The sequence below is a fragment of the Natator depressus genome, chromosome 9 (assembly GCF_965152275.1).
Source record: "Natator depressus isolate rNatDep1 chromosome 9, rNatDep2.hap1, whole genome shotgun sequence".
Lineage (NCBI taxonomy): Eukaryota > Metazoa > Chordata > Testudines > Cheloniidae > Natator > Natator depressus.
Genome location: NC_134242.1, coordinates 87,285,544 through 87,301,421, shown reverse-complemented (window position 1 = coordinate 87,301,421; position 15,878 = coordinate 87,285,544). Strand labels below are relative to the sequence as shown.

The window sequence follows — 15,878 nt, the reverse complement described above, 5'->3', positions numbered from 1 at the left end:
TAACTAATTAGCCTCTTACTCCACCTTTTCATGTTCTCTGTATGTGTGTATACATCTTCTTACTATATGTTCCATTCTATGCATCCGATGAGGTGGGCTGTAGCCCACGAAAGCTTACGCTCAAATAAATTTGTTAGTCTCTAAGGTGCCACAAGTACTCCTGTTCTTTTCAAGTATGCAGTGTAGCTCAGAGATAAAGGGCTTGCCTATCCTGAGACCTCCTCCTCTCTCCAGGATAGTCCCTAGAGGCTGAGATTAGCTGGAATGTTTGAGTTGACAATCTCTGCATTAAACGTTGGGGGATGAAGGCAGGTGGGCTCAGAGCATGTACTTCTGAGCAGGGGACTTTCCACTCTGGAGCTTGTTACTTTCCTTGGGCTGACACTGAACACTTCGCAACCAGAACTGCAATTTTCCTTTTTTCCCCCAACCCCTCCCATTGATTATATAACACTGCTTCACGGTGGTTTCAGATTGTAACAGCTCTGTTTTTTGTTTGTTAGTTTGTTCACAGTTTTCTAGAGGAGTTTATGCCATCTTTGGATTCTATGACCAGATGTCCATGAACACACTGACATCATTTTGTGGAGCTCTGCACACATCCTTTGTCACACCCAGCTTCCCAGCAGATGCAGATGTGCAGTTTGTCATTCAGATGCGGCCAGCGTTAAAAGGAGCCATCCTGAGCCTTCTGACTCATTACAAATGGGAAAAGTTTGTATACCTCTACGATACAGAAAGAGGTAAGGACCATCATTTTAGGAGGCTTTCCAATATCTAACTTGCTGGAAATATTGATGTCAAACAATGCATCCATGGTTGGCTTTGAACACAGGTCGTTCTTTCTGATTGATTGTCCTAGAAAACAAAAGGTTCAAATATGTTTGCAGGAGGAATAACTTACTGCTGTAAGCATCAGTTTTGGAATACCTGCGTTCCCTGGAACCAAAGGTTTAAATCCTGATAGGGTTGCTGACATCTTCCAAGTAGGTAAGGTAAACACCATGCAGTTTATTGTTACACAAGACCTACTTTGCACTGGCATTAAAGATCCCATAGTGCTTTTCATAACTGTGTGCTTTTGCCCTGAAATTGGGCAAAAGTAATGCATGTTTTCCCACGTGGCTGCCAAACTGCACCCCAGAGGTGGCTGCACTTCAGTGCTGTGGTAAGCATATAATTTATTAAATGTTTTTTTGGTCTTTGGGATGAAAAGTACTACATAGATGTGTAGCATAGAGTGTCAGAGAGAGACTGGACATGTACATGGATAACAAGAATATCTGGAGTTATGATAGCTAATACTAAAAATAAAATGGAAGGGATATTAAATCTCATGCTTCAGGTTTTAAATCAGCCTTTAACTTTTATGAATTAGGATGAGCTTTTTCATGGGGGTGGGAGCATATTATCCCACATCTGTCTGTTGTAGGGGTTTCTCTGAAATATCTGGTGCTGGCCATTGACAAGATACTGAATTAAATGCGCCACAGATCTGATTCAGTATGGGAATTCCTGTGTAACATTTTATTGTAATGAACTAGTAATGTATATGTGTACCACTGCCCTCCTTTGCATAGATTCAGAACAGGTAACTGTGGGTCCTATGCCCTACATGGCTCATGGAGAGTCTCCTTTAGTTTAAATAGCAGGGGATGTCACTTTTGGAGCAAAAGGATCTGGGTTCCATCGTTGCCATGAAGTTCTGAGGGGCTTGGTGTACAGCAGAGTGACAAAGGGTCAAGTCCCAAGAGGCCACATTTGACGTGTTATTACTAAATGGATTTGTGCAAAGTTTTCATAATGTTTGGCGCAGCTAAAGGTTGAGCAGACATTTTGTGTAGACTAATATTTTAAAAACATGGGTCTGAATGTGTAGAGAGACATAAGGGCGCTGATAGATTTTGGGAAGCATAGATCATGGTAAAGTTAAAATGTACTACTCATCTGTGAGATCAAGTAGAAATAAATGGAGAATTAAGAATTCTCTGCAGTTGAGAATGCTGGTAGTTTTGGAACTTTTGACAACCACTGGGTCTCTGATTTAATTCAGTGTATGAAACTACCATGTGTATTTTTAGATGAAATCTTATGTGAAGGTAATGTCATTTATCGCAGAACCAAAGGAACAATATCAACAAATGATCATTACAAAATGGTATTTAATATTTTCTAGGGTAAAGTGACCTGAAAGAATTAAGATGAACATGTTTTACTCGGAGAAAGAAACACATTATTGCTCCAAGTTCATGATTAGCAATGGTTGAAAGTCAAAAGGTTTGGGGGGTCGATTTAGTTTGGGAAGTCATTTATATGTGTAGAGCCTTCTCTAAAACCTTTCTAAGTTCTAGGGCAATTACTACACCAAGAAAAAGGGTGTATATTAACAGGTTAGTTAAGTGAATACAAGGCAAATTGTTGTTTTAACATGAGTTGGCTCGTCATGGTAAACTGTAGGAGAGGTTCTGAGATTTACCTTGACCAGCAAACACACATTAAAACTACAACTGACCTTGTCTTTGCAGAGATTTTAAACATGTTAAAAACACACCTTTTTCCTAGTGAAGACAAGGCCTAGGAGTCTGGGTCTGGCTCTGTTATGCTCTCTCTCCCTACAGTTGTCATGTTGGACCGAGCTCTCTGCCTCTTCATTCATATCATCTTAATAGGTCCTTACAGTTGTTTTTGAAGATCCCATTATGAGTCCAGCAGTTCTGGCTAGCGTGGATTTCATATTTCATGTACCTTGGGGGTATGCACATGAAAGCATGAGGGAAATTTGAATTCAATGACAGCAAAGGGCCAGCAAGGAGCCTACAGGAGTTATTGAAGTATCAGGGGTGCTCTTCCAAGATGAAGGAAGACTCTGTGTCTTTGGTTAGCTTGTATGGATGGAAGAGATGTCAGTACTTATTGGAGGATTGCAGGGATGGCAGAGTAGGCAAAGAGAAATCCTTCTCTCACTGAATCTGGGCCTGGGAAAAGTTTTAGCTTGGTTCTGGTGTGTGGCGAGACCAAAGGTTCTTTCTTTGCCTTCCATTACATTTGTCCTCAGCCACCCTTGTTAATAAATTATCAACTTCATGTTAAAACAGGAACCAAAACACTTTGATCCTGTGTGTTTAGTCTAGTGAAAACAACCTCAGTGTTTGTATCATTGTTATTGACGTTAAAATTACTGTATTTTAAAGAAACATGAGAGTAAATTAGAAGCAGGGCATTATCCAATGAGAAGTTGACATTAAATCCCATCATCTGATGAGCAGTAATCCTGACTGACAGCACCTGAAATATTTGGCAGTTTCAGAAGCCTGCCTAAACTATTGTGATGGGTCTTCAAATAAGAGAGCATCTCAAGAGCCTGAACAATAATAATGGTGAAAGGCTGCTTGCACCGGATAGTGAATAAAAGACTTACGTATGCCTGCGCTGAGATTCCATTGAAAATGAAAACACTGGATCTGTCATACTTTTTCATAATTTATACCATAGATAGTCAACTGCTTTGGGACATAAATACTATAGAGAGAAAATGTGGAGCAATTTGCTGTCAGCTCCTGAAATAAATGATCATTTAAATACCTCCTCTCTGTAAAGGTTATCTTCTTACTAGCTTGTTCTTAGAATTGGACTATCTGTGAGAAATCACGATACATTAAGCTACTCCTTCATATGTTTAATATTAGTTACTGAGCAAATTGTTCTTGCAGGTAGTTTTACTGTATTCTGCTGAAGCAAGAGACTGCTAGCCATTAAGCTCTGCATTTACTAGGACTTAAATACTGTTGCATATTACAGATGTCAAACAAAACGGAAGAAGCCTGTCTGTGGTTTTATGTCATTTACTGATCTTCAAGCTAAGCCTATGAGAGTCAGCTTTCCTACGAAACTGTTCTCCTTAGGTAGTGATATTTTTTTCTTCTTCACCACACGGTATAATCATATGGTTAACCCTTTGACATCAATAGACATGACAGCATGATTTCATGTCTCTTGTGGTGCAGAGAATAAAGATGCATCCCAAACAGAGTAAAGTTGAGAAATACAATAAAATAGACAAACAATAATGCTTGTAATTCTGCAAGTAATTGTGTGTGCATTTCATAGCATTTAGGACACCTAATTACTTTATTTATTTTCTGAGGCTACTAGGTGCCTAAGTGCTCTAAATTGCACCCACAAATATTTATATAATAGGTGAAAAATCTGATGCCATTTCTCAAAAGTGGGAGCTGTGCTGCTAAATCAGGTAACAAAATCTAAGAAAATACAAGGCACCTGAAATCCTGCAGCAGAAATGAAAACATTTAAAATGTGTCTGTGGTTTGACTTATACTGCAGTAAAGCCCTTAAATATGAGTGACATTTAAACTCACATGATAACAGTTGAAAAAAATTATGCTTTATGGGAAGTCATGGTACATTAGGAAAAATCTGTTAAGGAAAAAGAAGACAATCAGCAATGTATAGTAAAGGAAATGTGTCAGAACATTCATTCTATCTCGTTTCCTTCAAAGGGGAAAAGGCAGGGTTAATGTCTGTTGGGATTAACTCCAATCAATGAATTGACACTGTCAGTTGCTGCCCTGCTTTTATATTGCACACAAAATATCTGATTAATTAGCTGGTGCTAAATGCCTCAGTAGGCTTCTCTGCAGTAGAACTAAGGCTAATTAAGATCATGTCAGGATGAAATGATGACAGGGTTACAGGCAGAAAGCCATTCTGAACTGGGATAGTATGCATCAAGAAAGCCTCCTTTATGTATTTCATGCTGAGGATTATTTTTCATTCTAACCATCATGTTTGTTTCTAGTCTCAGTTTCACTGGCGTAAATCAGTAGTTATTCCATTGAAGTCAGTTGAGCTTACACTGGTGTAAAACTAATGTAAGTGAAAGAAGATTCAGGCCTTTGCACTTTAGATTCTCCTTACTTTCATGTGAGAGTTACATGTCTCTTTTATTTAATTATACAGCTAGTGTTGTGGATCGTAATACTGAAGCTTTTGTTTAATCTGAATTTTTAATATGCTTCTTAACTAACGTTTCATTTTATGTTTTGTATCAGAATCACTTGTTTGTATAGTTGGTTTGCTCTCTAAAAGCCTCCAAATTACACATGCATTTTTGACCTAAGATCTCACCAGATTTGACACTTAACTATGTAAAAGTATATTTTAACACACAGATGGCGCACTCAAAAATTACCATACACTTTTTGGCATAAACATATTTATTTATGTAATACAATTCACTCAGAATCAAGTCATACAGAATAGCCTGTGTACTTGTGGGGGTATCCCTTGCTCCCTTCTTTGGAGGTCACTAGTCAGCTTAGAATGTAAATTCTTTGGGGCAGGGACGCTGTCTTCCTTTGTATAGTGCCTTGCAGCACAAAGGGGCTGCAACCTTGATTGAGGTGCTGGAATGTTAATAAAATATCTGGTCATACTTAGCGGATTTGCACCCATTTAGACTGACTCTGAATTTCACCCATTTGTTGTTTAAGGTCCAGTTTCTGAAGTTAGTAATTTAATCAGGTATCTGTGGATGGAATGTCTTGATAAACAAGCGACTCAATAGCTGTTGTCTCATGCATTTTTAAAAGGTTGGTAGTGGATCTGATCACGGCTGGATAAAGGCACAGGCATTATAGTCCTGTGCCTAGTGCCACAGCTCCTGGAGTCGCATGAGATCAGAGTCTCAGCTTTCATGTAAAAAATAAATTATGTAGCTAATCTTCAAAGATGCAAAGAAAAGCTTCAAAATGTGAACCAAGTATAAGTGATGCCTGAGTCTGCAGACAGCCTGAAACAGTAGCTCCACGAGATGTGATCTGTCTTGTTTATCTTAACGCTGAAATCCACTGTCATCTCTAAGGTGGGTGAGGTCATGCCTGGAGAAAGACCACAGCACAGAAGTGGAGCTATGGGCGCCCCACGTGAGTTGTGTCTAGGGCCATGGATTTTCTTGATTTGGCCTTGGACACATTTGATGGCTTGACGTCTGATCCATTACATCTGCAGACGGCCAAGAATAGCTCTTCTGCATACTACTGCGTTTACCCAATGAGGCTTGTTATCTACACTCCATCTTCACGGTCAAAGGACAAGTCTACCTTCTGCAGTAGCTGTTCTTGAAGGAGGAGAATTGAAGACTGCTAAAGGGAGAGGGCTGCAAGAAACAGGCTCATTGCAGATCACGCTTAATTGGCCATAGACAAACGTCTTCATAATGGAAAGCATGCATATTGCTGCCTTAGCAAATTGTAGATAATTGGCTATGTACACACCACAACATAGCCAACTCTGCCCAAACCAAGATGGGATGAGCCAGTATTCAATGATAAGGTGGCCAAATGCTAGTAGATACAAAATGAGCTTATCTGTAGGAACATCACACTGAGTATCTGCTTAGATGAAATCATTGTGGCAGGTGGTGAGAGCAGGTGTCAGCCGAGACACTTGTGCAATATGTTGTGTAGGAAAGATTTTTACTATAATCAGCTTAAATTTACAAACAACAAATTGTTTTGAAGTGGAAAACTGGAATTTTTCATTTTGAAAATGTCAGAACAAAACATTTTGGACAATTTCAAAACTTTAAAAAAAAATATTACGAGTCAAGAAATTGGTTGAAACTGACCCTTTCCGCAAAATGGGTTGGTTGCAATGAATCACATTTTCCAACCAAAAAAGCATTTTAACAAAAAAATTCCCAACCAGCTCAAACCACCAGACAGTGGGTAACACAGGGAACTAACACACTGGCCTTTCACCTCTGGAAACCTGGATTCAAATACCAGTAATGTCAAGAAGAAAAGAGAATATGGTGGTTCCTTGGGGGATGTGAAAGGTTTATGAGTCTCTGCATAAAACAAGTGGAAGAAGTAATCTAAAACAGAATCACTAAATCCTGCACACTAGCGTGCTACAGGGGCAGAGAATTTTCCCAGCTGCTAAACAGCTAATTTCTCAAACTCTGTGGATGACCTCAAGCTACCATATAACCTTTCCATGTAAGGCCATTTGCATACTCTGTCTTACATCAAAGAAAACTAATTGCAGTGGTTGAATTGTCAAGGGAGTTCACAACAGTTGCAGGAACTGGTGAATTTCCAGGTGTCAGACAACAACTTTCCTGTTTGTTTCACCAGAGTGGTCTTTTCTCAAGGCCTTGGATGTTATTCCTCCAACCAAAATATTGGGCTGAATGTGTTACATGTGGAAATATGGGAATCACAACACTGGCTAGAGCCAAATATAATTTTCTCTCTATTAATCACAGTACTCTTTTCATTTAAAAAATGTCACGACTTATAGGCTGCAAATATGTTCGTCTTCTTTCATTCTCGTCACTTTGCTTATATGTGTAAGGGTTGATGCAATGTGTTTTGCTTACACTTTCAAGATTCCTAATGGATTAAGATTCTTTACATTGTCTTCTGGTAAATATCAGTTTGTGGAAAAGAATAATGGAACATACACCATATGCTTGGAAAACTATAAAACATCTAGGGCTCTATAACAGGAAAGAATTACTGCTAACCTTGTCTGATTCTTTTTGAGGTTTATGGCTCTACTGCTGGAATATTTTGGATATCAGCCCAGAATACTGTGCATGACATTAGGACATTACATATCTCCAGCATTTAGATAGCCATTCTGAGGGCCACCTCATTTTCTCCTTTCACTTCCAACTGCACAGAGCGGAAAAAAGGAGAGGAAATCTTGGTGGGATAATGAGGCTCAGGGAGTTGTGAGCAGAGGTTAGACCTCTGTGTGGATGGTCCATAGCATCAGATGTCAGGATGGCTTGGAGAGCCATACCTCCTAATAGCTGAAGTTTCAAGACCTACTGGTGAGTTGGCAATTCAGCAAACCGCAACTTGCAATTTTGTCCCTCTTACATGTTTTTCCCTGGAATTATGTTTTGATGCTTACTGTCTGATAAAGAGGGTAATTTGGTATAAGAAATTGAAATGATTGTTTTCACACTTTGCTACAATACAGAACACAGTGTAAATCCTGTGGTCTGAAATCTATTAATTAGAGTTAAAGAAAAGACACATTCCATGCAGCTAAGTGTAATACGAAAATGATCAGTTTCTGTTTGATGGAATATTACAGTGCCTAGAATTTGCCTGCAATGCCTAGGAAAAGCAGTGTTTGGTTTCAAGCAATTTTAGGATACAGCACAGGCAATTTCACCTAAGAGGCAGATACTGACACCCTTATTCACGCTGAGTAGCCCCAACAACTTCAACAGGACTATGCACGGAGGAAGGTACTGCTCAGTGAGTGTGCCAGAATCTGGCCCTGAGCTGACATGTTCTGTTTCATTGGCCGCAGGATAGTTTTGCCTTTCCTGCCTGTGTGCCTTAGGTAATAATCTCAGTATGAGATCATCTAAGTCTCTTTGGCACTCAGATTCCTGGAAAAGCTCTTCTGATGCTGTCCTGGACAAACATTGCGTCCTCCAGCTAGACATTTTATTGGCTACAGTAAGGATGGACTGAGAGCCTTAAGCAGTTTTCTCCTGGTGCTTCACATCAGCTGCTCTTTGATTCGCTAACCCCTGGTAGTCACATAAAACTTTTTCTCTAGGATCAGCCAAACAAGTGAACCAAACCTTTAACAAAAGGGACAGAACAACTTTGACAGTCACCCAGCAAGGGATGTGTCATATTGGCACGGGAAAGGTGTGATTAAAGTCCAAGAGCATCCAGAGTTCCCTGGTGTTCTGTAGAGCCGCGTTGTGTGCACATTTTAGAAAGACATGCTGGGCTCGGTTTGGTGTTGAGATGCCCAGGCAAAGTGCCCGTGCATCCCCTGAGGCAATTTGACCATGCACTGCTGCCGGTGCCATTTTCCAGCGAAGGGTAGAATACCTGCCCATGCAGAACAGATCTGTACCCTGCCTCATGGAGCTCCTAGGCATGAACAAGTGCTCCAGCCCGTTCATGAAGAAGAGCAGGGGAACCAGAGCAGGAATGTGGGCGTAACGGGAATGTGGGCCCAATACTGCTATTGCAGATCCTAGTCTGCAATAACATGATAACTTTCATTCTCCCCTGAACAGCTAAGGACAGGTTGCGATAAGTCCCATTCAACATGACTGAGGCTAAGTGTACGAGTGGTCCCACTGAAGTCATGAGCAGAGCGCTGAGAATAATGGATTTTTTGGTACATTGTCAGTCCCCAAAAAATCAGGAAAAAATTCATTTCAGGACAACGTAAAACGAGATGTTCATGTTGGCGTGTTCAGGGAACCAAAAACTTAATTAAATAAAAGTTTCAGATCAAACTAAACCTTTTGTTCAACCCAAACTGAAACATCATCTCAATCTTCAGCCTTTTATAACTTTTTTTTTAAAAGAAATTGAAGGACATTTTTAAAGAAAAAGTTGTGTTGAATAAAAACCCCCAAAGGTTTCATTTTGAAAAAGTCAAAACAAAACATTTTGATTTTTTTCTTTAATTTCTTCTAAAGCAATTTGACAAAATTGCCATGAATTCTCAGAATGTTTCTGCTGACCCAGATCTGCATTCCCCCCCCCCCCCCAAAAAAAAAAAAGTTTTTGAAGGGAAAATTTAACCCAGCTCCCACCATGAATAAGAACATCACAATCTGGCCCTAGGTGTTTGGGTTTTCTCTTTTCCAAATTAATATGAACTCTGAGTTTTTGAACATGAGTTTGACAAAATATGCTCGGGTACAGATCACAAGTAGGGAAAAAGACCTGGGGAAGCGAAATACATAACCCAAAATCACTATATGCACTACACAGCAGCCCTAAAGCAAGCTCTCGGGAGCATAAACTGACATCCTGAATGTAGTATATGGTGAGCAGGAGAAAATAGCTCTGGCACTGTAGGCTTATGATATAATTCTAAAGTCAGAGAGTCATTGTGCTTTTATAAACTGATTCTCGTTTAAATACATGCCTCTTAAATATTTATCACTTTATGAATATGCATGTTTTATCTAGTCTTGCTGAATAAGGTATAGCACATCTAATTTTTATATTGTGTGTATATATAAATAATTTAAGTAAAGGACTCTTTGGTCTTTGGTGATTTTATATGTGTTTCAGTAGGGTTCAAAATAACAAACTCTCGCATTTCCAGGATAAATCTAAACTCAGATTTGCCCCATTTTAAGACCATCTGAAATGCCTCTATAGTAAACCCCTGCCCTGCCCTTTTCCTTCTCCGGGAGTGATTATGGCACTTTTGTTTTAAATAGTCCCTCTGAAAATTTAGAACTGTGTGTTTCCAATATCAAACATTCCCAAAAGCGAAAAAAAGTGGTACTCAAAATGAATCCTATCTTGACAACAAGTTGAACCTCTAATACACAGACTGGAGGGTGGGGGGAAGTGCTTTCCCTACTGGTGCGTGTATGTGAAGCCATAATGGACTTCTATGTGGAATAGGACTCAGGAAATGCTTATTCAGTTCACCCATAGAAATCTGACACCGCAATAATTTGAGCTTTAATACAACAAAGTTCTACATAGTTTCATCATTAATATAAAATAGCTATTTTACCACTATGCTCTGAAGCCAAAATCAAAATCTGCATGTGACTGCTGATTGTAACCACTGCAGAAATAATTTGAGGTCCCTGTGAAATATGTGAATTTCACACACACATACACCCCTCAGAGTTATGAACATCAGAGTTGTGAACTGACTGGTCAAGCACACACCTCTTTTGGAAATGGAAGTATGTAATCAGGCAGTGGCAAAGACAAATAAAAAAAGCAAGCAAGTACTGTGTTAAACATAAAAAACTAAAAAAAATAGAGACAGTTTTAAGAAAAAGATTTGACAAGGTAAAGAAACTGTTTCTGTGCTTATTTCATTTAAATTAAGATGGTTAAAAGCAACATTTTCCTTCTGCATAGTAAAGTTTCAAAGGTGTTTTACATCAATGTTCAGTTGTAAACTTTTGAAAGAACCACCATAACCTTTTGTTCAGCGTTATGAACATTTCAGAGTTATGAGCAACCCGTTAGCACACACACACAAAGTGCTGTAGAGCCAATAGGAAGAAAGTGAATCGGTGCAAACTAGTATATGACTGTAGCTGCTTCATTTCACATATCAAAGTTTGAGGCTTGATGTTATTAAAAAAGAATCAAATGTAGGCTGATTAAACTTTGATTCTCCTCCTGTGTTGAATGGACCCCCTCCAATACCCCTTGTAGTCAGTGGGAATCTTTCTATTGACAACAGAAGTTGGATCAGGCCCAATGTGCTTGTAGGGCTCTGTCTTGCAAGCTGCTAAGCAATCCGTTCCCTGCTCAGGAAAACACAGAGGCACATGCTTAACTCTATTCACATGAGCAGTCCACTGACTTCAATGGGACTATTTCCATACTTAAATGCTTTGTTTGAGCCCCAAGGGGCCAGCACTTTGCAGGATTGAGCCCAGTATGAAGCAGGCACCTAATATGTATCCGCAACGATATATATGTTCAGCTTTCTCAGCATATTAAAAATTAATGTATATTTCATTGAAACTATGCTTTCCAGTTAACAGTTGACTTCCCGGAGGATTTTTGATTTTTTTAATGGCCTCCCTATAGTTTTATGTGGTTGTGAAGGAAATAAATGTGTTGTCTTAAGATTTCTTTTAAACTTGAATGCCATGTCACCATAGTTTGGATTGAGTGTTTGCCCTTCTCTGTGTGCTCGGGCCTTCACTGGTAAATGGTTAACTTTCATCCTGGCCAAAGGGTATCAGTGTGGGACCACAAGGTTCTGTGGCACTGCAGTGATCCCCTAAATAAGGAAACTTACTGAGTTATTTCAATACCACTCAATGCAAGGCAATGCAAATGCTGACTTCATAACTGTGTGTGTATATTATACAATAGAGATTGACACCAGCGGAAGATCTGCCTTGTTGTCTATCATCAGAGCTCCCTTAATGGAGCTATGACAATTGACACCAGCTGAAGATCTGCCCATTGGTGCGGGAACTAAAGGTGTTGGGGGTGCTGCTGCACCCCCTGGCTTGAATTGGTTTCCAAGATACAGGGTTTATAGTTTGGTTCAATGGCTCTCAGCAGCCCCACTATACAAATTGTTCCAGCACCCCAGGATCTGCCCCAGAGAAAATACACTGTGGTGTGATTTTAATGGATTGAGTTTGGGATGGCCATAATGTTTGCAAGAGTTGATGCTACCAAACGAGTGCCAGTAAAACGTTTGGACCCTCCAAGAAATATAGATCAAAAGGAATGTCTGAACTACATCAAGAAGTCAGATCGTTCTCATTTGATAGAATGACCCCAGGCTCTCTTTGCTTTCAGTTCAAGTACGTAGTGATACCTTCTTTTGTTACTTCAGCTGAAGTTCAAATTTCCTGTGATAAGAGGGTGCATACAGTACTGGATGAATGAAGCATAAGGTGTTGGGATTATAAAAAACACTTTGCACTTCTAATGCACTTTCCATCTGATGACCTCAAAGCACCTAATGAAAAATAATGAATTAAGCTACACAATACCCCTGTGAGGCAGGCACGTAGTATTATCCCTGTTTTTCAGATGGAGAAACTGAGGCACAGACTGAATAAGTCCCCTATTCGCTGCCCTTTTAAAATCAGTGGAAGTACTCCCATTGAGATCAAGCCTTAAATGGCTAGTCCAATGCCACACTGGAAGCCTGTGACAGGGCCATTAATAAAAGCTCAGCTCTTCCCATTCCTAGCTCTGCTTTCAACACCAAACCATGCTTCTTCCCTTAAATTTTACTTTCCATTTCCCTTATCTGGGAAACAAATGAGTCTCTTTGAAGGGACTCTTAATTGATTACTGAACAGGCTGTGCATGCAGGGTACTAATTAAATTGTATTTGTGGTACAGTTTATACAGAGGAATCCAACAGCTATGATTTCAATGATTCCTTGTTCCACACAGGAATGTGTGCGTTCTGTGTGACTTTGTCCTTTTAGAGAAACAAGCTGGGTGAGGTAATATCTTTTATAGTTTCTCTCACCAACAGAAGCTGGGTCCAGTAAAATATATTATCTCACCCCCCTCCTCTCTCTGATACCCGGGGACTGACACTGCTACAACACCACTTTGTCCTTTTAGATGCAGTTGAGTTTTTCAAACTTCAGACAATTGAATAAACTAATTTCTCACCTGTGTAATTATCCATGTCCCATTTTCCAGAAATTATTGTCTTATTGAGCATAAAGATGACTCAGATGTTTCATAGAAAATAAATAAATGTGAATGCAGACAAGACAAGCCTCATTAGGGAAGGAAGGAAGCTTCCTCAGATTGCATTAATTTTAAGTTAGTTTTTAAAGTATTTTCCTCCTGTGAATATGGGTTTAGCTCTGTGTTCTCAAGAGATGTTTAAAATCTCACTTATCCCTTTTTTAAAGTGTCCCTCATGCAGATTCATCAGCTTGACAGCATGGTGAATATGCATTTCTGGACCTCTATCACACTGTATGCTACTGTGGTAAAAAGGAATAATAAATACCACCATAAAGCAATTGAGTGTTAATCTCTGAAGGGACAATGGGAAAAGTTCCCTAACAGGGAATGTAAAATGAGTGTGATCTGTATAATGTTTAGCACTTAATCACTGATTTGGTTTATTCCACATACAGAGATTTTTCTGGGTGGATCCTTGCCAATGACTAATGCCCCAAAGAAAAGTCATGTGACCTAAATTTCACTTTCGTATTCTCCTGATCCTGCGCCCACTCTGTGGAGGCTCTGTTGACCTGCACTGAGTTAAACACTTCTCACATATGCTGGTGGCTAATGTTCCCAAAACAGCAGCCAGGGATCAGCACGGTATAGTGGTTCTCAACCTATTTACCATTGTGGGCCGCATCCACACTCTCTCTCTCTCTATATATAGTACCTGTATGGCCCTGAGGATATCACATGGGCTGCCACTGTGTGCTGATTGGGCCGCAAGCAGGCCATGGGTTGAGAACTATTGGCATAGAAGCATCCTGCCAGGTTCCCTACACAGGCAGTTAGAGTAATGTAAGTACCAATCTGCCATCTTTACAACACCAGATCTGCTGGGATGGTCCTCCTGGAGCAAGATACACCGGCATTTTCATCAGATTCTGCAGGCAGTGTGGGTCAAAGTAGACGTGCCACAGAATTTGGTTGTGCACAGGTAATGCAGCTGGGCTGATTCTAGCTGGTTGGGATTCATCCCTAGGAAGATGAGGTGCTACTGCTCAGCTTTCTAAGTGTAGTAGCAGGGCATGTGTAAATCGATATTTTCTAATTCAGAAGAGTGAATAGTACAGTTCAGAAGCCAGAATTGAAACTAATGAAAACATAAACTCCAGCTCTGTTTTGCTAGCCCCAATGGGGTGTCTTGTACTAGAATCGTACAGTTCTGTTAAGCTATCTGAATTGCAATGCCATGTTGCAAGGATAAAACAGTATCTGCCAGTGAAGGTTGACAGAGACCAAATGATAGTTGTTAAGGATTCTTAGGAATGTTGTCACTAAATCCCAAAATCTTTAAACTGTCCTTTGCCTTGGAGATATTTCTATCAATGCTACTACACTGAACCCCAATAATATTGATACTCCGTGGATTGCTAGTGTAGTTTGCATACTAGCTGTGAGAATGTCACTGATACTTGTGCTATGTTCTAGGCATGTGTTTTACTCAGTGGGGCTCGTTCTGCTAGCTATCAAGTCATTTTTCCTCTCTCAGTCCATAACCCAGAAGGCAATCAGAGAAGCAATGACTGATGTTATTTTTTACTACCATTCGCATATCTGCCCAACTGTACTTGAGATTCCCTCTGTGCAGGCCAGGTTTTTAAAGGAGTAGGGACATTCTGCTTCTTAACTGAATCATATTGCCAATCTCAAGGGCAGATACAAATTAGGTTTGCTTCCCTTTTGCACCAGTTTAGGTTTCTTGAGCGTTTAAATGAGACTCCTTCCTAATTTGACAAGTGGGGACCCAGACTTTGATGCTTTGCTCATCCTGTTTTTATAGAACCCTGATCATCTATTTGAAAGTTATTCCATATTTTCCTGTCTGCAGCTATCAAATTGCCTTGCTTGAATTTGGCTCCTTTCAGGTTGCCCACTTCTGTCTGTTTTTGTTTGGCCTGACGAAGTAATGCTTTACCACTAGTAACTGAAAAACCTATTAAACTCCCTTTATGTTCTGTCCTTGGCATATGATGTAAAACAGTCCCAGAGACACTTGCCCTGACCCATTCTTGCACTGTCTAGCTCTCAGTTAGCTAAAAGCCTAACCTAAACCTTCCAAGGGCAGTTTTAATGCTTTTTTGATGATGCAGAGTTTAAACTTTTCTTTCACAACTGCGGTTGTATAATGATAGTCTTGCCCAGGGGCAACAATCTGTGACAATAATAATTGCAGAGGTTTTTTCAAAAAGGGTACATTAGAATATTCTAAATGCCTTCTAAAATTGTCAGATAAATATGGTGATTATTATATACACTTTCCAAATGTCTTTCTCAGCTGACTAAAATCAGTGATCCATGCAGATCACTTCAAAGTCATGTGGTTGCCATCCTTTCAGCAAAACAACAGCTTCTGTGTGGCCTTACGGTTTTACATTGTGTGCCCTTGGGTACTGAGAGTAATGGTATAATCCCAGAGTTGGCAGTAAGAGGCATTTGCTAAAGATACCAAGTGGTTTGCATTTAATGCGGGTGCTGAGATTAATACCCAAGAGTACAGTTCTAATAGGTACACTAAGATGATGGATAAAGCTATGACATAAACTCATCTTTCCTCTTTTAGGTTAAACTTTCAACCGCCATTACTGCTTAGAAATCTAAAGTATGCAAAAGAAACCATGGTTGTCACACATCTATATGAAATAT

At 39.8% G+C, this 15,878-nt stretch overlaps 1 protein-coding gene across 4 annotated transcripts in view; it reads left to right on the top strand.

Moving 5' to 3' along the window:
* The window catches only part of GRIA3 (glutamate ionotropic receptor AMPA type subunit 3), a 216,256-nt gene that overhangs the window by 38,771 nt on the left and 161,607 nt on the right, over window positions 1–15,878 (top strand). For all 4 annotated transcript variants that reach the window (XR_012640792.1, XM_074962534.1, XM_074962533.1 and 1 more), the window contains exon 3: window positions 504–743. Coding sequence is in view for 3 of the 4 variants with exons in the window: in XM_074962534.1 (XP_074818635.1) it covers window positions 504–743 (240 nt within the window). In the remaining variant the exon portion in view is untranslated. The remainder of the gene's footprint in view (window positions 1–503; window positions 744–15,878) is intronic.